Raw genomic sequence first — 26446 nt, forward strand, 5'->3', positions numbered from 1 at the left:
CTTGATCGTTGGTATCTGGTAGACTTGCGGTTAACGGTCAAGCCTGGCAAGTGCTCTTCGTCCGCAGAAGTCAAGTAGCGATGCACGCCCTAAGGTGGTTCTTTTACGGTGCTCAGACTTCGGTCAGTGGTAACCCCTGAATAATCACCGGATCACTACTATCTACTGCAGATGGTGTTTAGAAATCCATGATAAGAATACTTCTCTTTCAATTACAGGGCTTAAGTACTAAACTAAAAAATATTCTTGTTTTATATCATTATATCATGTGCCGTTGGTTTCATGTGTTAAAGTAATTTGTGGTTTTATCACTCAGGAGAGGAACTATCAAATAACTGTTAGTAGATTTTTGTACCGACTATCATAGGGTCGTGCGGTTACCGAGGCATCGATCAATCTTCTTATCGACAACGTGAATACAGACAATGACAGCAAATTGTTTAAATTTAAACCTGACAGAAAACAAATTAATATGGTGGCTGTTCTAGCAACAGCCGATATTATGATGATTCAAAAGAATTCGCAAATCTTAGTGAATGTTGAAGAAGCTTTAGAGGATTTATTAGTGGTCTCATATTCTAGTGAAAATAAGAAGTTTCAAGGTGTACTTTTAGATTCCAATAAGGGGTACGTGCATGATTTATAGAGTTAAATTTATTGATTCGGAATCAATTCCTCATGTCTAATATTTGTTTAAATGTTTACTTTCGCTTTGCAGCAATTTACCGTTTGGTGTATATAGTCTCAATCCAGCTTTTACAAAACTAGGTAATAAAGATGCCAGTTCCGATGAAAAACTACATTCTGTTAGTCAAAGATTTACTTATCAAGAACCTCAATTCGTGGATGAAGAGCACAAAATTAAAAAGCAGGCTAGAAAAAGTAAGCCTCAACAACGTCAAAAGATGACGGTGCGACTACGACCTCGAAAAGTCCTGTGTTCAAATTGCCAGGGTATTTGCAACGAGAACAATGAAAATGTAGACGTGTCGAAAAAGCGTAAGCTAGATTCTGACGACGATACGCCTAAACAACCCTCCCAACCCGATTCTTCGAAATTAGATAAAAAATATGCCAATATGAAGAGTATGTTAATTCCGAAACTGTCTAGATTGCAACCAAGTGAAATTTCAAATGCTTTGAAGTCTACCAGGACCAGTGATAAGTTTAGAACTGCAGAAACTGAATTATGTGTGGATAGCGAGCAAACACAAGAAGTTGCATTTGTAAGCGTTTCTGATAACAATGACAATACATTAGACACTAAGAATGGTGACTCATCATTTAGCAACCTATTTTCAAATGCAAGAACTCTTAAAATATGTTTTGGTGAAGGTGAAGGCACTGTTGTAAAAATTCCACCCCTAAACAGTGATTTTAATGAAGATTCCGGTGTGTCATGTGATATGGCAAGGACTTCTAAACCAGATATAAAAGCTGTTAAAAAAGCACTAAAAAAAGCCAAGAAGCAAGCTAAAAAAAGTGCAACTAAGACAGATTCTTTTAATGATTCTACTCCAAAATATATTGGTGCATTATCCCCAAGAAATAATTTATCACAAGTCTCACCTTCAGACCCTTTAGAAAAGAAACATAAACATAAAGTAAAACACAAAAAAAGGAATCGTCTAACACGTCAAAAAGATGAAAACTCATCAAAAAGTGACAATGATTACTTTAGTGATATTAAAGACAGTTGTTTAAATCAAAAAGTTTCTATTAATTTGCGACGATTAAGTAGCAATTCGTATGAATGCAAAGATGATGAGTCAGATGATTGTGAAAGTGAAACAGTTCCAGACTTTCCTGCTAAATCAGAAAGTATTGGAGGGAGGTTGGTGAGAGTTTCACCTGGTGACATTGTGTGGGGAAAGGTGGCTGGATTCCCCTGGTGGCCTGGCAGGGTTCTCAGCCTTGCATCTACTTCTAGGGCTCATGTTGCATGGTTTGCTTCAACTACATCATCGCTCATGCCCTGTGATAACTTGTGCCCATTTTTAGAAGATTATAAGGTATATTTATTGTCATATTATTTATAGAAGTTTTAAGTATATTCAGCCATTTCAAGTATATATGCTCTGTATAACCTCTAGTAGAATTGATAAGGTTATATTATTTAAAAAATAGTCAATAGCTCATATTTATGGCACTCTAATTTATTTCAACACCAGCATAGAATAAGTCTTTCCTTAGAATATAAAAGAATTATTTTTCAAGTAGTTTTTATTAGAAGACGAAATCTCACTTTCATAACAAATTATTACCTTTAGTATAAATCACAACCTGTATAATTCTGATGCTGTTTCTGAAACTTTTTTAAAACTCAATTTTTATTTTCTAAAAAAAGTTACAATTACGCATACAAAGGAGGGTTTTTATGGGACTGGAAAGGAAGATTAGTTTATATTGTGGGAATTTTAAATATTTCAGATCTGCTTTAATAAAAAGAAGCGGGGTCCATACAAAGAGGCTGTGAAGCAGGCAACAATGAAGGCTAAAGAGAATGAATCTCTTGATCCACTGGCAAGCCCTAATGCTTTAGCTGCTGTGTCACCACAACCTATTGATGTGTTCTCATAAATGTGATAAATCCGACAGCACAAATCTTAAGCACTGAAATTATGTGCATATTAGAAAAACCGAAAAAAGGGTATATTTTTTTATTATAATAAAGCAATCCATTATTATTATTTTTCATATACATAAACTTAATAATTTTAAAAGTATTACTCTTCCATTCCTCAGTGTGCATCAATAATTCTCAGAGCTTAGAATTTGAGCTGTCTATTATATATGTACTGCCCATTTTGATGTGATATTAATAAAAAATAACAGTGATGAAATAAACCTGTATACAATCATAAGGTACTTACTGAAATTGTAAATACACAAAGAAGCTTGTTTTTTTACATCTAGAACTTATGTAGTATGTCATTGTACTTATGTACACTAATATTTTTAATATTATTGATTACTTTCATATTGTTTGGATGTAATATACGCAAATGATATGTTATTGTATCATAATCATGGGATTTATGAGTTTTAATTTTTTTATTATCTTACTGGGGGAATACTCAAACTTTTTGAGAGATTAAATTTTACTGAAGGAAAACTTAATTATATGAAACAAACTATGTGGACTTTTTTTATCATAAATTTATAATAAACATGTTAAAATAAATGAGTAGAAAACCATAAAATCTATACATTCCTGTTTCTGGACCAGCATGAAGATTAATACATTGCTTAATCTTCAGTAAGTTTTGTATATTAAATAAATAAGCTAATATTCAATATTATTTTGTATGTATTGTTAAACCGGGTAACATGAACTGAATCCATAAGTATGGGCTATACCTCCAATACTTTGGAAGATGGAAAATATTGACAGTGGCATTTATAAAATTGCCATATACATATGTTAAAAAAACAATAATAATGTTTATTTCATCACTGCAAATTATTCAGTAGGTAACACATGATATTTGTAACTGATACATACAATCAAAATAATAGGAAGCGAAACACAATTTTGTTAAAATACTTCTGAAGAAATATTAATGTTATAATTCCCCTAACAAATTGTTCTTAAGTAATGTGCTTAACCTCCAAGTGCACAAAATGACCATTAGATTTAAGTTACCATTAAGAAATTTGTCTAATGTTATCCATTAAGTGCAATATTTCTTATAGTGAGGTTTTCCTAAATTGTAGAAACTATATGATCATTGATAAAGAGCCATAAATTGTGGCTGTGCAAATTTACAATACTATAGCCACAATGAATAAGGCAAAAGACTTGTTGCGATTTCATGAATTATGTACTAAAGTTATAAAAGTGGGTACACTTGATATGGAGTAAAATACAAATCCATATATTTGGCATTGATTTTAACTCTGTTCTTAATCATGTCAAAACTTCTGTACTTAATTCAGTTTGCCTGTTGTTAAATTAACATCAACAATTTTTATCAGCATAGTGTATAATTATTTATGTTTTTTTTAAACCAAAAATGATGGGAAAAATTCAAGTAACTAATTACATTGTGGCTCTGGTATAATTATTGACTTAAAAGTATTGGTAGTCCCTGTACTTATATATTTAATTTCTTATTCCTATGATGAGGATAACTATTTTCTCTACAGCCATTCCGTTAATTTTGTCTATGTTTTAAATATCTCATTTTTGTTTAAGTAAATCTCTTAAATAAATTTTTATTTAGATTGTTATTTAATTTATAAGCATTTATTGTTGCTGCCTTTGCTGAGGCGCCATTAGTTTTAATAGAATAGGTAATTTTTTAAATGCTGTGATGATTTTTTTTGTACACATAACCTTTAACCTAAAAGCCTTTGTTTAATATGTAAACACATCCATATGTGTCTAGTGTATTAGCTACTAACTAATATCGCCCAAATATTTTTAGTATTTTAGATGACTGTGTGTCCTCGTTATTATAATATGGTGGTGAAAGATAATTATAAGCTAGCTATCATGGAAATGTAAAGAATATTATAATATACATACATGAAAAACACTTTTTATTTTTATGAAGCCAAAGGTGTTATGATCTTTGTCATATATTGCTGTAACTGTGTAAACTTCTACAGGAATTGTATTTCAATAAACTATGTTAGGTACAAAGTTGATGTGTAGTTTTATTTGTCGTAAAAAGTAAGTCACTCCTAGAAAATTCTATTTCTATGTAAATTATTATATTGTCGCTTAATACATCTAGATGTAACTAAACCTTATACTTTTTTATAGTACAGAGGGAAATGGGTTGGAGCGTCTGATGTTAAGTGATACCGCTACCCATGGATATTCTCAATGCCAAAGGGCTCGCCTGCGAGATGCCGGCCTTTTAAGATTTGGTACGCTCTTTTCTTGAAGGACCCTAAGTCAAATTGGTATGAAAATACTTCAGTCGGCAGCTGGTTGCACATAGTGGTGGAGCGCGTTAAATAAAAACTGCCTTAAAAACGGTCACTTGAGGAACGACGTCTAATGATGAATCGATTGCAGGTATTTACCCGAAAAACTCTAAACACTTTCCATGATAAATGCGCTAGAAGATGCACATTGACCCCACATCTCTACGCAATACGCCAGCTGCCTAAGGAGCTGCCTAAAGCCGCTTCGGTGAGGGATTGGTAGTCGACTATTCGAACTTCTTTCATTACGGTCTGTAGAAAGTAAACTACTGAGGAGCTACCGCCCAGAGGTGACAAGGTTCTGTGGGACCGAATTATACAGTTCCAAGTTGTGGACCTGAGTGAATTAATGTCTTGCTTTTTGCAGGAAATTTAACCTTTCTCTCTAAATGACCATAAAACTGAACATTGTTCGATTCTTACGCTGGCTGTGGCTTTAAGAAGAGTGGCTTCGAAAAGAGCAGTAGCGACAAAGGGAGTTTTAAGCGGAAAACGCGCAAACTTGTTTTTCTTCCGAAACTCCACCAACCATCCACATATGATATTTGCGGGAACCCTATAAGTTAGGTCATATGGTAAAGTAAAGTCATTTAATTAAATGAAATCGACCTTAGAACATAAATATCCTGTGCCGGCGTTTTATCAAGAGTTTTTTATACCATTGTATCGACATCCGAAACCTTTCACGCATACATAATTAAAGATTCGTTTACAACCATATCAGGTAGGAAGTAGGAACTGTTTATACTATTTCGTAGCGGTCGGATTTACTATGGTTAAAATAAAAAATTAAATTACTTTAAAACAACCCAGTATATTTCTATAGTCTGTTGAAATGCCAACTATCAAGTCAATTGTCTTTCAAACAACAAACGGAAACTGATTTAAAATTTGAATTTTGTTTTATGCGTACAAAATACAGAAAAATAACATTTTAGCAGTATCTTAAGCAACTTTGATGTGATTGTTTTTAATTGCTTGATAAAAATGAGACGCACTTACAGATCTAAAAAAGAAACAGGCGGGCTGGACCTCCAAGATGTAATGCAAAATGTAAATGAAAAGACCACGAAATTTGAGGCATTTTACAGCCAAAATATAAAACGTACCAAACGTGAACTGTCTTGTTTAGGCGGTTTTAACTCACAGTCCGTTTCAAACAGAGTCCGAAAGAAAAAGTTTGTAAGGAGAATTAAAGAACCTGACGCTGAATTAGCATCTACTTCGAAAACCACTTTCTTGACACCTGATAAATCTTTACGGGTAAATAAAGGTGAAGATTTGTTTGATAAATTATTGAACTCTTCTGTTAATAATTCACCAATTGTTACATTTCAAGAAAAAAGAAATGAAATGTAAGTTAAGCAAAAAGGCAAAGTATGGGTAATCAACTCAATTTTACTAATACAATTTATAAACAACCTGAAGCAAATTGGTATGATAGGTATATTGTATATTCAAGAATTACTTTTTTTTATGTAAAATGCATGCAAAACTTAATCTTCTATACCTCATTGACTAATTAATTAAACTTAAATAATTAATAGTTTTATATGTTATAATACCATAACATTTTTGTAAAAATTTTCTTTTAATATTTACAGAAGTAAGAAAAAATATATAACAAGAAACAGAGCTATTATAAGGAAATATAATTATCATTCTAATTCAGATAGTTCAGGTGATGTTTTTACTATTTTTTTAGATTTTTAAAGATATTTAAATTTATTAATATAATTTTATAATTTTAGGTTCTGATAAAGAAAATTTTATAAGTAAATCACCAAATGAGAGCAACATAGAATCACATCATTTATTATTAGAAGAATATAGGAGTCCAACAAATTATGCTGATTCTATAGATGATATTACCAACAATATTTCATTGATAAATAAATTAAAGAAACAATATTCTATTACACCAAAACAATCTCAAAATAAAATTTCTACTTTTGAGAGATCCCCTTTTTGTAGTACTCCATTTCGAGAAAAATACAGAGGCCAGTCAATTTTTAAGTATTCCCCTATATCTACCACTACTCTGGCTACCAATCCTGATAAAACTGCTGCAACAAGATACACACTGAATGACACCCATAGTATATTATCAGACAGTGAAAGCAAGGATTATGACAGAACAAGAAACAATGAACCAGAAAATGACCCATTACCAAATATTAATAAATCAAAAATGGATAAAAGTGTAAATGATAACTCCATACAAATAATAGAAGGTATCAGCAATGATATTGCACATAGTCCCCAAAAATTTAGCAATTATTCCTTAGAAGTTGAATGTAAGGATGCTCCTGATGATGACATCATAGATAATAAAGAATTAGAATGTAGTATTTCATTTGTGGGAGAGCCTAGTATAATTCTACAGACATCTGAATGTATGAAGCTTTTTGGATTCCCTAAGGTTAATCAAAGTACAGAAGTATTTTTAAATAAATATAAACAATTTCAGGAAAATAATTCTGATATATTAATAGACAATGTACTGTCTGACCAGTCCTTACTGTTAAATACTGAAAGAAGCCAAGAAAATAGCAAGCAAGACTCTCAAGAAAAATTTCAAAATGTAGAATCAATTTCAATGTATGATACATGTAGTGAAGATGAATCTAAAGAAAGCAGTTTGAAGATGTTTATTGGAGAACCATTTATAAAAATGAAAAGAATGAGAAAATCACTATTTGAAAAATACTGGCAGAAATGTAAAGTAGGCAAAGAGAGTGGTGATACAAGCAATTGTAATGAACACTTTAGAAGTTTTGAGTCGAGTGTTCTAAATACTGAGCAGGAATATTCTGATAAAGAAAGTTCTGAAGATACAAATATTGAACCAACAAGCTTTGTTACCACTAGAAGAGGAAAAGAATTTTTCAGAAATGATTCATTTTTATTTAATTTAGATAGCCCTAGAAATTCAAACAGTAGTGAAGAATGGGATAAAACATTCATAAATAATAAAGAAGATAAATTCTCTCTCGACTTTCGAACATTAGTAGATCAAAATACAAGAAAAAGTTCATGTATTGATATAGAAACAAATAAATTAAATGATATCCTCCAACCTGAATTTGGTACACATAGTTTTGAGAAAGAAAGACATGAAAAGTCATGCATTAATGATACTGTCACAACAAAGTATAATACCATTATTGATAAGGGTTTAGATAATGTTAAGAATGCTCTTTCAATAAATAGTGAAGAAAATATTATTGAAGTAGAAGCAAGTGTGACAAGTCCTAAGTTATCTAAATCATTAGGATCTGTAAATAAATTAGAAACACAGTTTACAAACACCAAAAATTCAGAAAGAGAAACAAGTTCTGAAAAAACTAGTAAAGTTACCAACATCAAGCCATCTATAAGTCCCAAAGGGTTGCATGACAGCATTGTTCATGTGATACCATGTAGTAGCATTAATAAGAAGTTATGTTATCAAGATATTACCATAGAAGATGACACAGTAGATAAAACCATTAAAAAAATCAGGCAGAGTAAAAGTATAGAACAACCTTCAATTACTATGGGCTTAAAACAAAATAATAATCCAGAAACAAACACTTCAAGAATAACTAGATGCAGTGCAAGATTATCACAACATGACAATGATGCTTTTAATATAAGCGAAGTTAAAAATCCCATTAAATTACAGCCAGGGAAGCGATGGGAGCGTTCTTTAAGTATTTATCGTAGAATGACAACTATTGCAGATGGCACTAATGTTTCTATACTTGATGTAGAATCATTAGAACACAAAGGTAGAAAATATAGACAAAGTGTTCTTGCTACCATGGAAATGCAGGATTCTAGTAGTGAGTTCTATTTTTTTCTATTTTTAATAAAACCTATTTACTACTAGTACTTATTAAAAGCAAAAGAAGACAACTCAATTTGACATCAACAGCCAAAGTTGCAGTGTAATGTCAGGTCTAGAATCATTTTATTAACTTCCTCTTTTTTAGTTTTATTTGATTATAATTTTATCATTTATACTTTTTCAGCTTCACTTCACAATGAATCCATTAAAAGTCGCAGAAGTAGTTTTGTTTCTCGGCCCATCAAATCAACAGTCACACTAACAAATGTTCGTATAATCTATATTTGAAACAAATAATTTAAAGTTATCTTGCTAGTTTATAATAATATTTTTTTTCAGGATTCTAATATTTCCCAAACTAGCATAAATTCTACAACAATATATGAAGATTTGCAGGGTAAGTGCTATTTGACAATTTATTTATACCTTTATATGAATTTGTTAAGACAGTTAACTACAATTTATTTTCTAAATAATTTTTTTTTAAGTTTCAATTTTGCGCGTTAAAGTATAATATGTATACACTATACATAATTGGTTAGATTGTCTATTAAAGTTGCCAGTAAAAACGAATGCTGTACTCGAAATTTAAGGAAACAAAATAATACTCTTTTTTTTTTGTGCCTTTGTATTTAATATTTTCTTTGTTCAATGTTTAATTCCTTGTATATTATCTACTAATTGAAAAAGTATATTTTTTCGTTGATCCGCAAGGCTGCAACAATGTTTGAAGTCAAGGGTGCAACAACTACAAAAATGTTTGTAGTTTTTTGTATATAGGTATTCTATTTTTATTATTTACTAAGGAAATATTCATACAAAGACAATGTATTATATAATTTACCTAGGTACTTGTTTAAAAAAATATAAATTTCGGCACTATTCACAAATTCGCTGGCAACACTGAGTATTAGTCATAAAACGTTTTCCTTTTCATTACGTTTTGCGTATTTCATACGTTAACGTACATTAAAATCGCGGTGGAATACGCAATTGTTTTGTTTAAATTTTTTGTTTTTATTATTTTAAAATAACGTTTGTTAGTGACACTTTACCTTTGTATTGTAAAGTAAAAAGACAACAATTTTGTGCAAGTTTTAATTGTGTGGACTATCTTACTACCGTACAGTATCCCTAACGGGATAATCGCTTGGTTCTGCACCTTTGTTCTAAAAAAGTGTCTAAAGCCAAGTGCATGCATCTTTCCCTGCAATACACAGGTTAGTTGTGAAATATTACGTTTATTGGGTCATCTTTGTGGGCTTGTTTTCGAATTCTACGTAATCATTACTCATGGGGAAAGTTGTCATTCACTTCCTTGTCATGAATCACGGTACAATCTCTCGAAATATCTGGTGTTTTCAGGATTTTTGACCGAGGATTGTGATGATACGGTTGTTAACTTATCGAAACTATCGCTCGGTGACCCAGAGGTCGGCGGCAGGGTATTAGAGAAATTTTATGATACATCGAGTCGTTCGAGCACAGCGCGTGATTACGTTTTGCGTCGCTGCAATCAGGCAGATGCATTGCTCTTTGATGAATGCTACCCAGATACGTAAGTTATAACATGTTCATCGCTTTCATTTCTATACTACATCGAATAAATACCACATGCTCATACAAACAACTGATTTTGTAGGTCATGTAAATAACAAAATGGTGGCACCTTTTTATACAAGAATTTTGTTTAAATAACCTGAGCTTATAAAATGTTTATGGTTTCACTAGATACGTACATACTCAGTTAATATGTAAAAGAAAAGTAATATTAATATGAAAACGATTATTATAACCTCAAAATTAAAAGCCAAATATTTTTACACAGTAATTATATAATAAATGCAGTAAGAATGCTAAATATTTTAATGATAAATAGTAAAATGATTATTAGGTGATTAAAATTACCCTAATTCAAAATAATTATAAGAACTTAGGTAGCAAACAAACATACATTACATACAAATTATTCAACTGTTTCAGCAACTCACAAATATTACAATATCATTTTCTGTATATCTTTACATTGTATCAGTGAACTAACAATATAAGTTAAATATACAAGTTTTTGTAATCTTTAATGAACACATCTACTCCTGGAATTTATCTATAAACCTCATTAAATTTTTCCATGTTCACACAATTCTCTACTGTTCTATTACCACAGAACCCTGAAGAATTGCCGAAAAATTGGCGAAGGTGTATATGGGGAGGTGTTTCTCTGGAGGGCTGGAGACGGACGTGCAAGAGTCCTGAAGGTGATACCAATAGCCGGCGAGCTGCAAGTCAATGGCGAGAAACAGAAGGACTACGACCAAATTATATCTGAGATTGTGATTGCTATGTGAGCTTAATATTAAATTATAGAGAAAAATTTATTTAGTGATTATATCTGCTCCGGTCATCTTGAATCAAGTCAAGATTATGCATATATGTAACTTTATAACAGATGTTCTATATCCTCATATCTATAAACAGAACCAGTTCAGGGTTTGTATTTCATTTAAAAGAAATGGAGATGTATTAAATAAAAACTTTATAAAATTGATAAAATAACTTGCACAGGCTTGGTATGATTAATACTTATTTACAATAAAATGTTAATAACAGTAAACCAATGATGACAACATTTAGAACAACATATTGACCATAATATATATGGTCCTAGCTGAATTCTCTTGTATTAGATTGTAATAATAAGGTCATCGCCTATTGTAACTATTGGTTTTTACAACCAAATATTCTAGTCTCTTTGATGTAGTTCACAGATTTAATAAAAATTTGAATGGTTTCTGAAATTTTGATGTGTATTAAGTATTACACAACTGTATTGATTTACAATAATTGTTTGTCTCTTTTAAGTATATTTTTCCCAAATTATAATTGTTACTGGCCATTTGAATGTTCTTAACAATGTTATTGTATTACAGGGAATTGAGTGCTCTCAGCGCTCCAATACCAGATATAGAAAGTCATTTTAATGAAGGGAAGACAGCAGAAACTCTGGATTTACATTCTGTAGAGAATGCAACTGATGTTTTTAACAAGGTAATTAGCATTAGATATTGTTTTTGTATTTATATTCTCACCTTGGCCAGATTATAACCACTGCCACTTTTAAACCAAATTTACTAAGGATTAAAGGTATCTAATAAGAGTACCATACAAATTCCTGAAAGGTCGAAAATGCACAAACAGGCTGGTATTGTTTTTTTGGAAATTAAATTTTTAGGGGCCATGGGTCTCGCATAAGAAGAAAAAGCACTTGAAGTTACCCCATAGTGGATAAGTTAAACAGTGGTGTTAATATATTATTTGAGTTTTATAAGTGCAACAGTTAGAGCAATCTTGCTATTGAATCTTTATTAACTTTTTGATTTGTTTCGATGTGGAATTAGCAATTTTTATTGCAAAACTAAATATGTGTTAAGGGTACAAATTATTTGATGGATGCTACTGTCGTTGTAGTTGGTTGAAAATACCGAATGTGTTTTCAACGAGCCGTAGATTTTATTGGTTCTAGTTATCAATTTATGAATCTTTTAGTACTTTAAAAAAAAAAGATTCCGCTGTTGGTTAATACTAATTAACCAACAGTATTACTTAGCAATTATAAACAAATACAAGGAAATGAAAAATTCCAATGTATGTAACATATCATTATTTATGCGTAGAATCCGCAGAAACCTTGTACAAATGGCATTGATAATGTTTGAAGTACTTTTCCGAGTACATCTGCCGATAATACACACGTGCAACCTTATTATAAAAGTATACAATTAAAAAGCTAAAATATTTCAATTTTTTTTAGTAGAAATCCCACAACACAGGGACTCCCTAGTATGAGGACTAGCGATAGATGAATTTTGACACACACTATTTGTCATGAATTATCTTTTATTATTATTAAAATATATTAAATCGTAAGATAATTTAAGAATTTTCAAGGTCTACCCTAAGATTTCGATTAGAGAAATTTAAGTAGCACATCTCTAATGGTGGATTAAAATTTTTCTGTAATTGTAGATACATCATTTAATAAAGGCGGAGCGAATTGCTAGCTTTCTATCTATGGTGAATTAAAAGTAAAGAGTAAACGTTAACTTGTAACGACTTTGAATACGGCAGTAGTCACGTTTTTATTAAGAATAAACGTGTTTATTGAACATTTATACTATCTATAATAAATTGATTAGACGTGTTTGTTAGGAATCGAGATGTTACATCTTCATTGTGCAATGTATTGTTATTATAAATTACGTGGCAATTTTATATGAAACTAAAACAGATGTTCGAAATTCGAAATTTCAAAAACTTATTGAATCATTTTCGTTGTAATACATATAATCTTTTCTCTATTGGTCATATCATCTATGGCCTGTATTTACAAACTAAAATTAAATTTCAATTTTTTTTCTATACGCAGTGGTTAAAAAGATGCGACTTGAAATACGAGTTGGAACAATATAAAGTAAATGTATTGAATATCTACTTGAGTAATTCCTAAAATATAATTTTAAATGAGTCTCCAGTAATAATTTTGGTTATGGAGTACATAAGAATTTAAACCATTATCTCGAGTGACCTTTCACGTGTGCATACTTATCTGCCAAAAAATTAAATAATATTCTCTGTCGCGCCAACCAAGGCTATTCTCTAAACGAACCCATTCAGTCTTATGATGGATGCCTTGAATGATAAGAGAAATGGGACAGACTCGATTAGCGCTATCAATACACAGTTAATAAACGTGCCTTGTTTGTGCTGATAAGATATTGGTGTCTGACTGGGACTTTATGCTGATTTGTTTACGAATGTACCTATATAAAAGTAGAATGGTAATATATGTGTTGATGGCCTCTCAGTGCGTCGACATACTTTGCCAAGCTCTATAATTATATTTAAGTAAGTCTTCAAAGTATAATACTTATAATACTCTTGTGCAAGTAAGGTACATGGAACTTGTACGTTTATCTTCTTCTCGTGCCTCTCCATTATTGGAGGTTGGCCGTCAGTTTACTGAAACGCGTCTCGTCCTAAGCCAGATGTAGCAACTTCTGCATTTGCAATACCCGTCCACTCCCTAATGTTGCGAAGCCATGACTTCTTCCTTCGCCCGACACGCCGTTTACCCTGGATTTTATCCATTATAATTAGTTGAAGGTGGTGGTAGCCGTCATGGCGCAACACGTGGCCCAGGTACGCACGTGTATACGTTTATATCTGGTTCGAACTCTGATCGTTCGTGAACTGATTATAAATGGCAAGATTGACTTTCGGGCTCCTTGTAGCCTTTATGTAGGCATTTGTCATATTTTAACAGAGTTTAAAGCCTGCAGTAATTATAAAATATATACTGATTATATGTATAATATACCTATTCTGATTTTTTTACGTTTGAAATTAGAACATCTAATGTGGGTAGAACCCCATGTTGGTTCAGTGTGGGTGGATGATCGATTTCTGGTTCTAACAAATATTATTGGCCACATGGAGGACAAAATGCATTGCTGCACATAGAACATTAATTTGATTTGATACTTTCATTTCTTATAATATCATGAACGTTATAAGTCCTACCCAACCGCGTCGATACCACTTGTTTAATGTTCGCATTGTGTAACTCGGCACCATTCAAGTTCCCACAAGTTACATAACATCTGAGTCAGTAATGACGAGCTGTATTTATCGGAATTCACGTGTACAACACAAATATTTTTCAGCGTATTATGATTCAGATGTTTTTCGAATGTTTACCGTTATCGCAACGTAATGGGAAATGTTAAGCTAAATAGCGTTATTAAACATTTAAAGGCATACAAGAGTTATATTTTTTTTATAAAATGTAAACCCCAGTCAAGTAAAATGTTAAAGTGCCATAAAGTACCTCTCACCAGAAACGGCATCTTGATAGTATAGTATTATACTATTAACGAAGTGTTTTTCTTACAATTACGACTAGAATAGTATTGGAAAACTACTTGACTTTCATTTTGCTGTTTAGGAATAATTTATTTGTTTATGTTGCAACTATTACGCTATCTAAGTATCAAACGTGTTTGATTTATTTCTGTTTCTGTTCAATACCATCAATAAAATAATGAATGATGTCTAGTCAATGAATTTATGTTAGTAATAAATGAGTCAGTTTTCAATCAATTATTTAAAAATATATCTATATTAAACTAATAAAAGGTTCTTTATAATATGTATTCAAAAAAATGTCGCATTGTATTAGTCGTTCTTTTAAAAACTTATGACTCGCAACAATTAATAGCAGTTTAAATATTGAACCCCACTTATAGTTATGTTATTCTTGTTTTTATTATATTTTTAATGTTAAATAAAAATGATACTCAAATCTACGAGTGTCACGTGTGACTTCTAATACATTCGGGAATGCCTACGTTTTATATATTTATTAGTATTATTGCTGTTTCATAGAGTATTAAATCTTTTTAAGGTCCTAGCGGTCCGCCTAGTATACGGTAGCTATCCAAGCAGACTCCTCGATCTATGGGACTTGTACGACGAGTGCAAAGGATCTGAGAACGATAACCCCGCGATATTTCCACCCGACCAGCACTATATTGTGCTAGAACTGGCCAATGCTGGCCAAGACTTGGAGAGTTACCAGTTCAACAACGCTGAACAGGCTTCCGCTCTATTTCAACAGGTATGTTTGACTGTAAGATTGACATTTGACAGTTGTCAGTTGTTTTTTTAATTTACATGACCAGGGGCCTAGACAAAATCACTTTTCAACAATCGTGACACACTTCAAACAAAGCCACACCAAACTAAACTCGACAAAGCGTGAGCTAATGTTCTTACCCATAGAAAATGGTTTAGCGTTAGTGGGTCACGGTTTTAGAAAAGTTATTTAGTTTTAAGATCTTTGGCCGAATTCTTATAATTATAAAATATAAGAAGAAAAAAAACCTGGAAGTGTGCTAAGTGCTGTTATTGATTGTAAATAGACTAACAGAACAATTGTAATAATGGTTTTTATTTAATAATATTTGTATTTTTCATCCTACTGTACACCATGAAAGATAAATAATAATTAAATGTAGGGGCCGCAATCATGTCACGATTACAAAACATACGCGTGATTAAACAATCTTGAGATTTTGCATAATTGTCTTAAAAGGTAAATCAACGGTTTATAACTTGAAATGAAAAGAGATTGAATGCTTTTTTGAGTGCCAATTTTTTTTGTTTTAAAGTTTGTTTATTATTTTTTTATGAGATCATTGAAAAGTAAAGATCTACCGGATTAAACATTACTCTGTTACTAATGATGACTATACAGTAAACCCCCTCTATAACGCTGTAGCAGTATAACGCGATTTCCATCAATCATTATACCGCGGAGACTTCTTATGTAGTATGAAATGTAGTAATCAATATTATTAATTATATAATAAATATAATTATATAATTAGTTTTGCGTACCTTTGCACCTGTTTCAATTGTGTTCTTATAAAATAACTTAAATAACTTTATTAAATTCGTGACCTAGTTTTTTAATTTAAATGTTTTTATGAGAATACTACTACAACGCGGTCCGGGTCTACCGCGATATAGGAGGGATTACTGTAGTGCATACGGATTGACACTTGACTGAGATGAACGCGGTTAATCCGGTAAATCCGTCTTTTATATCCTTGATTTGTTTTTTTTTCAGCGTTTTTTTTTGGCATGCACCGACTAATGTCTGCAATGGACGGTAGGTGACTTTCTAGTTCAAGTTTGTTGTATCTTGACTAGATTTTCACTTATCCTTCAAAGTAGACGCCGCTTCTTTGTTGAAGATTTTTTTGCATGTTTTTATTATATTTTAAGCAAGCACACTAGACAAATGTATAGTATGACCAACGTGATCCACTGAACTGACCCGTGGTACCGCGTCATAACTATCGCAAACTACTGTAGCCTAGATCCAAAGGGCTACATTTGGTCATGAAACCTAATTCATTTATTTTATAACTCAAACCTATTGACGTCTCTCAATTATATGTTTTTATCATCATATTTTTTTTATCTAAAACAAACAAAATATTCTTAAGAGTGGTATTAGCCTTATAAACATGTTTGTTTAATGTTTGACTCATTAGCGACACGAAAACAGTCAGGTCGATACACCAAGAGGCAATGTCGTTCACCTAAGTTCTAAAATTATCTTTTGTAAGAAATTATACATTTATGATAATATTATGTTTAAAGTTAATTGACATCCTCGAAGTAGACATAGGTATATTATATTTTATTTAATGGTAGCTCAAAAGTTCAAGAAGAAATAAGAAGAATTAAAAAGGTTACTGCGATTGACATTTCCTGTTCATCGTTCCGTACGAAGATTGCGATGTTTGCGTCATTTGAAATATATTAGTTCATTATACATTTTAAATAAGACATTTATTAAATATTTTTTTTTTAAAGTTGTTTAAGAATTAATAACTTTTAATTGTTCAGGTTGCATTCGGTTTGGCGGTAGCGGAGCAGGCTTATCAGTTTGAGCATCGGGATTTGCATTGGGGGAACGTGCTTATTGCTCCCACAGATCAGAAGGTAACTTATTGTAATTTTCTTAATAATTGTCGACTATAAAAGGATAAAAATCCACAGAAAATAGCAAATAGTTTAAAATAAATTACACTTTTAGAATGGTTATGGATTTAATATTTTATTTATTAAGAAGCATTTTCTTATCCCTTGGATATTATTTCAGTACTCAACGTTCGTTCTTCGCGGTCGTACGCACCGCGTGCCCACGTGCGGGGTCAAGGCGACGATCATCGACTACTCGTTGTCCCGTGTGTCCGTTGGCCGAGTGCTGTACTGCAACTTGGCAGAAGACGAGTCGCTCTTTGAAGCCGTTGGAGACTACCAGTTTGAGGTGTATCGCCGTATGAGAGATCGGCTCGGGTCAGTATTGATCATTTGACAAGAGGAAATTAAAATCCTTAATTGGGGAAGGAATAAATTTTGAACGATTGAAAGGAATATATTAGGTATTTTATCCACTTGTATAGAAATCTATCAAAATTCGTTTGGGGAGAAAGCCCTTACCAAGCAAAAACTACAGAAAAAGACAAAAAAATATCTAACAAATACCTCGCCAAGCCAAGTTTATTTTGGTAGTAATTTGTCAATCACAAGCTCCTCAAATAGTAATCTAATACATAATTGTTAAATTGAAAATTTGTATTTATTGCAGAAACGATTGGATGAATTACGAGCCGTACACCAACATACTGTGGCTGCATTACACTGCGGATAAGATGATAACAGCCCTCCGCTACACCAGAACTAACACTAAAATTCACAAACATTTCATTGCCAAGCTGAAGGACATTCAAAATACAATCCTTTGCCACGGCTCCGCCTGCGAATACGTCATCACAGACAACGAAATTTAAAGTCATATAGGTAATCCATTGCTAATGATCGTGCGCATACGACGCGCGAAGCTTCACTTCGAAATGATAATATTTGTTCAATTCTAACGAATTATATTTTTGTACTTCATAATGGATCTCCTTTGCGATTGTTATAAATTTGACTCAGAACAATTTAATTATAATGTACATAGATTCGATAAATTGAATGTAGACGCTAAAAGAATTATTTACAATGTTGTTTCATTATTAGAATTTCAGTGGGAAGGGGCCTTTAATAAGGTAGTGCCTTTCAGAAATAAATTCATATATTACATTCTATTTTGGTGTTTTATTTTCTTCCTGACGCCAGTTAGATGTTTTATTCTTATCTCTTGAAATAAGACATCATGAATAACAGTTTGTTATAGCTGTCTTTAAATATCAGGTCAAAGCATACATCGGCTCTGAAAGGGATCGTCTCCGTATCGCCTCGAACCGTTGAGTATTGTTTGTATGAAACTCCGTACGGCTCCGCTAAAGGATCTCCGTACCCGAGCTCACATCTTGTCCACCCTTGCCCCGGTCCCCACCCGCGACATTCCTGCCGCAATCGAGCAGTAAGCGCGGCGTCGCATAGCCGTAGGCGAGTTGACGTACAGGACCTGCTGATACGCTTTCGTTACATGCATACGTCAGGTTGACGCCGAGGCGAACGAGGATTCCTTTCCAAGTTGATACGTGTGCTATGACCTATGTCTGCTCTTGTAACCACTATTTTTCTTCGAACCCACGACCGGTATATGGATTGGTTTTCAGTATAGTTTGAGGCTACACGCCTTGTGCGTAACGATGCACTGGGTTGTATTTTATAAGAATATGCTAGTCCGTTACGTGTGAAATAAGGAAAAAGCTAAATATTTTTAATTATAATATTTATTAATTAAAAAAAAAATTTGGTACAATGAGTCAAATTATAATTAGTAGCCAATCTGTAAATATGTTTTATAATTTATATGTCTATAAGTTTTTTAAGTTAACTGTCAGTATGGCTGACACGAGTGACAGCTATAAACGTCACACGCGACACTTCAAATGTCTAACTTCTAGTATGACTGTATGAACTATGAAGTATCTATCTTATAACTTATATTCCCGTGCTCGTAGTTATTCAGATTTTAGATTTTAAAAATAAAATATCATATTTTAATGTATTTTTCAGAAACAGTCTTATAAGAAGTTTAGATAATAGTTTTGCATAATAAAAAATATTAAGTCATGTTTAAACAATAGCTGTGTATTCAAATTATTTTTTTGTTCTACGTCGGGGTTATTATCCATAAATAAAATAATAATAAATATTAAAATGCAAAGTAGAAACGATTCACTTTCGGGTAAGTGCACAAAATCAAAAAACCTTAAACTACTTACAAAATTGTCTTCGGACGTATTGTTATCTAATTTTATAATATATTTTGTACATAGTCCTTGGCCCCACAATTAGCGGGTCTCCAGCAGTACTACTAACACCAGGAAGAACGAGAAATATCGCTCAAGATATGGAAGCTCTAAGGTTATCAAGGCAAGATAACCCGTATTTACAGGTGCGTAAACGTTTACGTTTTATGTAATGTATTACAGAAACAGTGAATGTTATGAATAATTAATCTATTGCGTTACAGCAGGTTATGGCAAGCAGAGAGAGTCTAATAGAAAGTCATCATGATGAATGTGAATCAGATGATACTATTTTAATGTCACAGGTGAGAATTTAATAGTAACATCATGTCACATGTAAAAGTTGTGCTGATGTGGAAGCTTCTTACTTTACATTTAATGTGTTTACAGTAATAGTTTCTGTTTGTTTTAAAAGCTCTAGTGCTTTCCATTTTATGTATGATAAAACAATCTATGTTTTAATTAACCCAAATAGTAAATATAATTTCAGGAATTTGGTAGTGCACCTCTTGAGTTTGTAGAAGATGATCCTCTGACACTGAAAGAGGTTCATGAACATATGATAAGATCACCACCGCCTACCAGCTGTTGGCCACAAGGTAAGGGCTTTTTTTTGCCTTATTATTTCATACAAATTTATGTGTATACTTTCTTAGCTACTAACATATAATCACATATTTTTAACTAAGCTTATTTTTAGAGGTGCCAAGTAAGTGACTATCAAAGTACAAAGTTCCTAAAAGTATATTTTTTACTTAAAAACTATTTTATAACTTTTATAACTAATAATTGATGTCTATAAAATACTAATATTTTAAGCTTAACTAATAAAAAATTAACATTTTTCTGCTTGCTGCTTGGATGAAGATAATCTGTCTAACCGAGCGTCCAGTGCATTTGATTTCGGAGCGGACAGTCCAGTCTCATATAGTGCTTATTCAGTCAATTCTCAGGAAAAGGTTACTAATATACTACTATTATGTATGTGTTTGCACCTCCATTTTCTTAAATTCCTTGAACACTGTATGTTCTGTTTTCTAATTATTATACATAAAGAAATAACAATATTTATATAATTATATTATAATAAACAGGGTGTGAAAAAGGTGAGGTGGAAGATTTGTTTGACTATTTTATTTAATTTATGTTGTAGTAAGAATGTTTATAGGATATTATATCAGAGTATGGGAATTAAAATTTGGTTTATAAGCATTCAAATCACATTTCATATTGTCTTTTATTAAAATTGATCCTTAACTTATCTGCTAAGAGTTGACATTGACTTGTATCAACACTTTCTTTATGTGTTCGTTTCGTTTCGTTTTCGTTTCGTTCAGTGTTCTTTCTTTTACTACTATTGACACTTTTCTTGCTATCCCTACCAGTCACTCAAGCCTCTTAAGAATGTTGGGACTGTACTGTTAATGATTTTATTGTTATTGTACTCTGAAAATTTTGTGGTATTTATGGAATGTCCTAATGAGATTGATTGTAGGGCTAAAGCAATAAATACTTTACATTATACACTCTACACGCAATAAGATTAATATTTTTTATAGCCCAACCTAATCCGTAACGTAACTTCGGTCTAGAGTCTAAGGCCACTACTATTGTGGTAATTTCTACCTTTTTTATTTTTCCGTAAAAGATGTCAGTAAATTCTTCATTAATTCACTAACGACATTGATTCCAATTTATTAATCTTATAGGACCACTATGAGGTTACTGTTATATAATCACTTTAAACCAAGATGTAATAATTCCAGGAGCTTCTTGGATCCAGATCTCCTCGTCGTGGCACCCGGTGTGATGAGACGAAAAACAATAATACCAGTAGACCTCGGTCTTCTAGATCTGTATCACCGCGAGCTCATGATATGACGCTTAGTGGAAGACCACTGTCGTTACCAGGTATGTTATGAAAATTTATTCTCTTTTTCAGGAATATGAAAGTATTAGGGAGCGTTCAAGTATTATGTCACGCATTTTTTGGAGATACTTGACAATATGTACCGCGTTGTAACGTTTTTCTGTACCCAATAGTCTTTTTCATACACGCTTGCGTTGTACGTGTATTTAGCGATTCCGCTTGATATCTATATACATGGTTAAACCTAACGTTCTTGCCGCGTAGTTAAAGTTCTAGGTCGTACCGGTTCCCTGGGACAAGGTAAGGTCGAGTTCATCAGAGAGTCCAGACGTCAAATCCTCAGGAATTTTAAGGGTCCAGTGATGGGGACATTCTGACGTTACTGGCACCTCTAGGTTAACAGTTTCTATGTATCAACTATGTATATTTAAGAGAACTACAAAATCGTCAAAAATACCATAATTACTATTCAGCTTGTTAAATAGTAAAACCTAAAAGTAACCATTCATTTTTGTGGTGTAAAGTACAGGAAAGTAGAAAATAATATTAACAATAACGCGTACGTCAATCGTCGCCCCGATTCGTAAAGTTTTACCCCAAACCCCTCCCAAAATTCGTAACATAATGCTTAAAAACGCTCCCTCAGCAAATATAACTTTTGATTGATAGCCCAATAGTTATAATTGATTAACATAAAGTACAAAAAAAATAAAACAGAATGAGTGCAAATTGTTGATTTGATGGCGTAATCAAAAAATATTATATCAATATATTTGTTTAATTTACAGGTGAAACCCATCTGCGTACAGCATTAAATAAGAAGCAGAGTCAGCAAGATAGATTTTCGATTCTCCAACCACGCCCTATTCGGAGACCTCACGCCAAACGATCAGATGACAGTGTCCAACTGGTGCCGGACTGCGATAAGTAACTCCTTACCAAATTGTAACATATTGAACATTGAAATAAAATAGCAATTCGCAAATAAGTTTACGGAGTTTTTGCCGGTTTTAATGGAAAACCGCTTTTTGGAATGCTAAGCGGATGCTTAGAAAATCGCTTCCACATTAAAGTAAAGTTTTAGTTCGTAATACGATATTAATATTTTATTTTAATATGTAATAGTATTGGAATTTGGCAAAAACATACTAACGGGTCCTGATGTAGTAGCTTATATTATTTTACAATTAGCAAGATTGTTTTTTTTAAATCTTAATGGTGGAAAAATCCCAGTATTTTAAATTATTTATAAATGCTGTTTTGTTTCAATATTTGTATGTTGGCAATGTATTTCTTAAATGTGGATGTTTGTCATACATGTGAAGTGTTTACAAATTGACTCAATGTTTTGACGGTAAGCATTGTTAAGATTCCTGTCATTTGTCAATTTGACAGTTGACAGATTAAAATGTGTGTGCAGATAGATTTCTAATCTATAATTTTTTTGTTAAGGTTTTTAGTTATATCCCTACATTCTTGCTGGACAAGAATTTTCCAATATCATTTTCTAAGTGTAGCAATTCACAAAAACTTACAATATAATTTACGTATTATCAATAGGATTGTATTGGTACTTAACCAACCAATCCAAAATAAACAGACTTTTCCAATGTAGAATAAAAGTTTACGTCGATCGAAATTTAGGAAGGCATAATTATTATAAGTAGTTACATTTAATATTGCTCATTTATATTTGTTTGGAGCTCTTTGAAATTTAAACAAGTTTAATATAATGTTCAAGTGGAATTTAGAAATGCCTAAATTCGTTATCTTTTAGACAAAATAAAAAAAAATCAATGTAAGGGACATTAGGGATTCTATGAATTTTTCAATTAAAACGTAGGACAATTTAGATTTAAAACCTATGTGTCTTAGAAACGCACAGTAATTGGTAGTTTTAAAAGGTTTTAGGAAAAATTGTATTTAGAGCCATGAGCTTGGCTAAGATTTATTCATAAACGAAAGGAACCTCAGATAGTTATTTAATGTGGGAAACGTGATAAGGCATTATTTAACTAATTAAGGTTTATAGTACGTTTATGAATAAGACTATTTAAATATATGAAATGAGCATTCGTGTAAAACATTCAGGGAGAAACTCAGGTGATCAGGCCATTTGTTGAATGACACCGTTTAGTAAAAAAATAAAAAGCTATTTAGCTGTGACATTTATATTAGTAAACTTTTAAAAATAGGTATAATAGATTTGTTCACTTGTTCACATATAAACCATGGAGTTTTTAAACACAAATGCGTTTTACCCCAAAATATGAGTTCAATAGTAGTGGCTATAAGCAAAGTATATTGTCTATGAAACGTCACTTAATTTAACGTCACAGCTTAACCGTCAAATGGGTCAATTGTTGAGATTTTAAAATTTCAGATAATTAGTGTCCACTTACACTAATTTTTATTTTTAATTCTGTTTGATATTGGCTTTAAACATTTATAATTTCAAGAAACCGCCAAAACGCGCTTCTCAAGGCAAGATGAGGTCGCATTCTACGAGCTCGTAAATAAAAGTGAAATTTTTGGCTACATTCTTGCTGGACAAGAATTTTCCAATTTCATTTGCTAAGTGTAGCATATCACAAATACAATATAATATACGTATAATCAATAGGATTTTATTGGTATTTAACACAAGAATCCAAAACATTTACACATTACCTAAGTCATAAAGTCCAAGTTAGCAATAGGATGCCACTGTCAAATAAATTATTTACGTCATAAATTCAACTAATTTGTGATTGTTTTGTGTAAAGTGACAGATATTTTTTTTATAAATCAATGAATTGTGAAATAGCCTCGAATTTGTGTGTGGTGTGTTGTTTAACGGAAATTAGAATCACTCTTTATAACACCTGAAAAAGAGCAATGGAGTTATAGTATTTAATTGATGTAACAGACTATTTATAGTCTGTTATATCAATGGATATTCCAAAGTATGCATTCTATGTCGGTGATTAGAGAATTCTCTATCTATTTTATGAAAAGCTTTGTCGTTTACCCCTTTTCATTTGTATATAATCTATGTACGTTATAGGTACTAAATTCTACTTTATGTTAAGTCCTCATAATATTTATATTGTTGTATATTTTTGACATTATTTCTATCCTCATGTAGTGTAAATATAAGCTCCGAATATGATAATTCGTTAAGTAGATATTAATAACTTTTTGGTATATGTAATAAAACATTTATATAAATAATGTTTCCCCAAAACATTGACTTCTCGTACTGTGAATTTTTTTCGCCCTATTAAATTTGTTTCTGTTCTTTATAAGTAACAATATATATATGCTCTGTATTACCCGTTTTAATATTTATAACTCACAATAGATACGGATAAGGTAAACAGTACACGGTTATTTAGTACATAAGGTTTTATGATGTTCAGACTATTTGATGAGAAAAAATTGGCTTTGAATTCCCTAGAATAACTAACAAAAAGGAAATTGTAATGAATTATTGAATAAGAAAATGAATTTAGTCTGAACAATGAGTGTTTACCCGCTGCTAACGAAAGGTTTTTAAGGAATTACTGAAATAAGTATTTCTACTTAAAGTACGTACTCGTGTACGCGTATACAACGCGTAAACTTTAGAGTTTTTCCGGTTTGGCGTTGTTTATGGCCATTTTATTGAATAATATGCACGATCTGTGCTCTGCTATGAGCTGAAGAAACAAAGATGTAGCGGCGGGCAAGAGACTCTTAACAGCTAAGAAATAATTAAGTTAATTAATAAGTCACTATCTGGTGCCATTGTAACATTCATTTAAGCTATTGTTAACCTGTTTTCCTTGTTTCTAGTATGTTTCCATTATGCTGCGATATTAATTTTAACGCTAAGTTTTCGGGACAGTCGCAGGTCGATGTCCAATAAGTAAGCAACAATAAAAAAAGTTGAAATTATTTTTAGTTTTATTTCATCTTAAGTGCTAACTAACTGCCAATTGAAAATCCTACAACCATTGGACAATGAAGTCTTAGAATTTTTGGCTGCAGTGTTGGAACGTAGAGTTTTCTATTTCTCGTAAGCGTTAAAATTTTTCTCTGAATCTCAGCTTCTAATCGCGAGAAACACATGCCACTTGTAGATATGACAGTAAATTGTGATGGAATGTTGTATTTTTTTGTGTTCTAATGACGCGTTCTGGAAGAACACTTCAAATACATCTAATCCCTCAAAAAGTCAATTGGTCTGATCTGTTCAACTCCCTCCCAGAAGCTCCTACAGAAATTATGCAGCTGATCGGAGCATCAAGGTCTGCATTGACGGAGCATGTTCCGACTTTGAACCCGTGAATTTTGGAGTCTTGTGAACGTTGCTGTGCGGACGACAGAACTGGGATGCTCTTTACATTGTGTAAGTATTTCTTGGGCAGTACCGGAATAAACTTGTGTCTGAAGTATCTTCTGCCTCATTTACTTGGAGTTATTCGGATTAACACCCGCAGTTCATCATCAGACGTCTAGTCAGAATACGAAACTGTACCCTACTTTTTTTTGCCGCGTACCACCGCTATGTGGAACCAGCTGTCTATTAAAGTATTTCCAAGAAAAGAGCGTACCAATGATCAAAAAGCCGGCGACGCACTAGCGAGACTTGTAGCAGTGTGAGTGTACATGAGCAGTGATATCTCTTAAAATCAGGTGAGCCTTATGCCCCGTTTTATGAAAAAAATCGGTTGTCTGTAGTCGGTTTACTGACGATAGTTGAACGTGACAACGTCTTACGAAAATGCTGATGGAATGGTTGCATTCTTCAAAGAAAATTTAGTTTTATTATATTATTATATTGCTTGAAGTGTACGTATAAATACGCTTGCACTTCAAGCTTTAAATTGAACGCATCAGAGGTAACGACGCGCCGCAAGGTAATGCTGCATGAGTTATGTTTTTTCGTGCGTGCAGCCGGCTGCACCGAATTATAAGACGTTGACACGTCAAAAAATCACA

General features: G+C 32.3%; 3 protein-coding genes across 5 annotated transcripts; all 3 read left to right on the forward strand.

The window, feature by feature from the left end:
- Positions 1–247: 247 nt before the first annotated feature.
- Positions 248–4651, forward strand: LOC110999733 (PWWP domain-containing protein 2A). The gene is made up of 3 exons (XM_022268944.2): positions 248–627; positions 719–2012; positions 2431–4651. Exons 1-3 carry the CDS (start codon positions 473–475, stop codon positions 2578–2580), a joined length of 1599 nt encoding a protein of 532 aa, XP_022124636.1. The 5' UTR covers positions 248–472; the 3' UTR covers positions 2581–4651.
- A 1193-nt stretch (positions 4652–5844) lies between these two features.
- Positions 5845–18495, forward strand: LOC110999696 (serine/threonine-protein kinase haspin homolog). Of its 2 annotated transcripts, XM_022268887.2 has the most exons (12): positions 5845–6293; positions 6543–6619; positions 6690–8765; positions 8955–9037; positions 9110–9167; positions 10136–10328; positions 10938–11114; positions 11701–11818; positions 15234–15446; positions 17249–17344; positions 17505–17701; positions 17994–18495. In XM_022268887.2, exons 1-12 carry the CDS (start codon positions 5926–5928, stop codon positions 18193–18195), a joined length of 3858 nt encoding a protein of 1285 aa, XP_022124579.2. In that variant the 5' UTR covers positions 5845–5925; the 3' UTR covers positions 18196–18495. The 2 variants fall into 2 exon arrangements, with proteins under 2 accessions (XP_022124579.2, XP_045485412.1); XM_045629456.1 differs by lacking the exons at positions 5845–6293; positions 6543–6619; positions 6690–8765; positions 8955–9037; positions 9110–9167 and adding an exon at positions 9690–9990.
- An 812-nt stretch (positions 18496–19307) lies between these two features.
- Positions 19308–25399, forward strand: LOC110999741. Of its 2 annotated transcripts, none has more exons than XM_022268954.2 (7): positions 19308–19547; positions 19639–19757; positions 19836–19916; positions 20102–20210; positions 20479–20570; positions 21378–21522; positions 22270–25399. In XM_022268954.2, exons 1-7 carry the CDS (start codon positions 19520–19522, stop codon positions 22410–22412), a joined length of 717 nt encoding a protein of 238 aa, XP_022124646.2. In that variant the 5' UTR covers positions 19308–19519; the 3' UTR covers positions 22413–25399. The 2 variants fall into 2 exon arrangements, with proteins under 2 accessions (XP_022124646.2, XP_022124647.2); XM_022268955.2 differs by having other exon boundaries at positions 19839–19916.
- The last annotated feature ends 1047 nt before the right edge of the window (positions 25400–26446 follow it).

This window comes from Pieris rapae, chromosome 9 (assembly GCF_905147795.1).
Source record: "Pieris rapae chromosome 9, ilPieRapa1.1, whole genome shotgun sequence".
Classification (NCBI taxonomy): Eukaryota; Metazoa; Arthropoda; class Insecta; order Lepidoptera; family Pieridae; genus Pieris; species Pieris rapae.

Coding starts and splice junctions, on each gene's coding strand:
- LOC110999733 (XM_022268944.2), top strand. CDS start 473: ATGGTGGCTGTTCTAGCAACAGCCGATATTATGATGATTCAAAAGAAT. Junction 628..718: donor CTTTTAGATTCCAATAAGGG/GTACGTGCATGA, acceptor TTCGCTTTGCAG/CAATTTACCGTTTGGTGTAT. Junction 2,013..2,430: donor CATTTTTAGAAGATTATAAG/GTATATTTATTG, acceptor TAAATATTTCAG/ATCTGCTTTAATAAAAAGAA.
- LOC110999696 (XM_022268887.2), top strand. CDS start 5,926: ATGAGACGCACTTACAGATCTAAAAAAGAAACAGGCGGGCTGGACCTC. Junction 6,620..6,689: donor TTCTAATTCAGATAGTTCAG/GTGATGTTTTTA, acceptor TTATAATTTTAG/GTTCTGATAAAGAAAATTTT. Junction 9,038..9,109: donor CAACAGTCACACTAACAAAT/GTTCGTATAATC, acceptor ATTTTTTTTCAG/GATTCTAATATTTCCCAAAC.
- LOC110999741 (XM_022268954.2), top strand. CDS start 19,520: ATGCAAAGTAGAAACGATTCACTTTCGG. Junction 20,211..20,478: donor TACCAGCTGTTGGCCACAAG/GTAAGGGCTTTT, acceptor GCTTGGATGAAG/ATAATCTGTCTAACCGAGCG. Junction 21,523..22,269: donor AAGACCACTGTCGTTACCAG/GTATGTTATGAA, acceptor TTTAATTTACAG/GTGAAACCCATCTGCGTACA.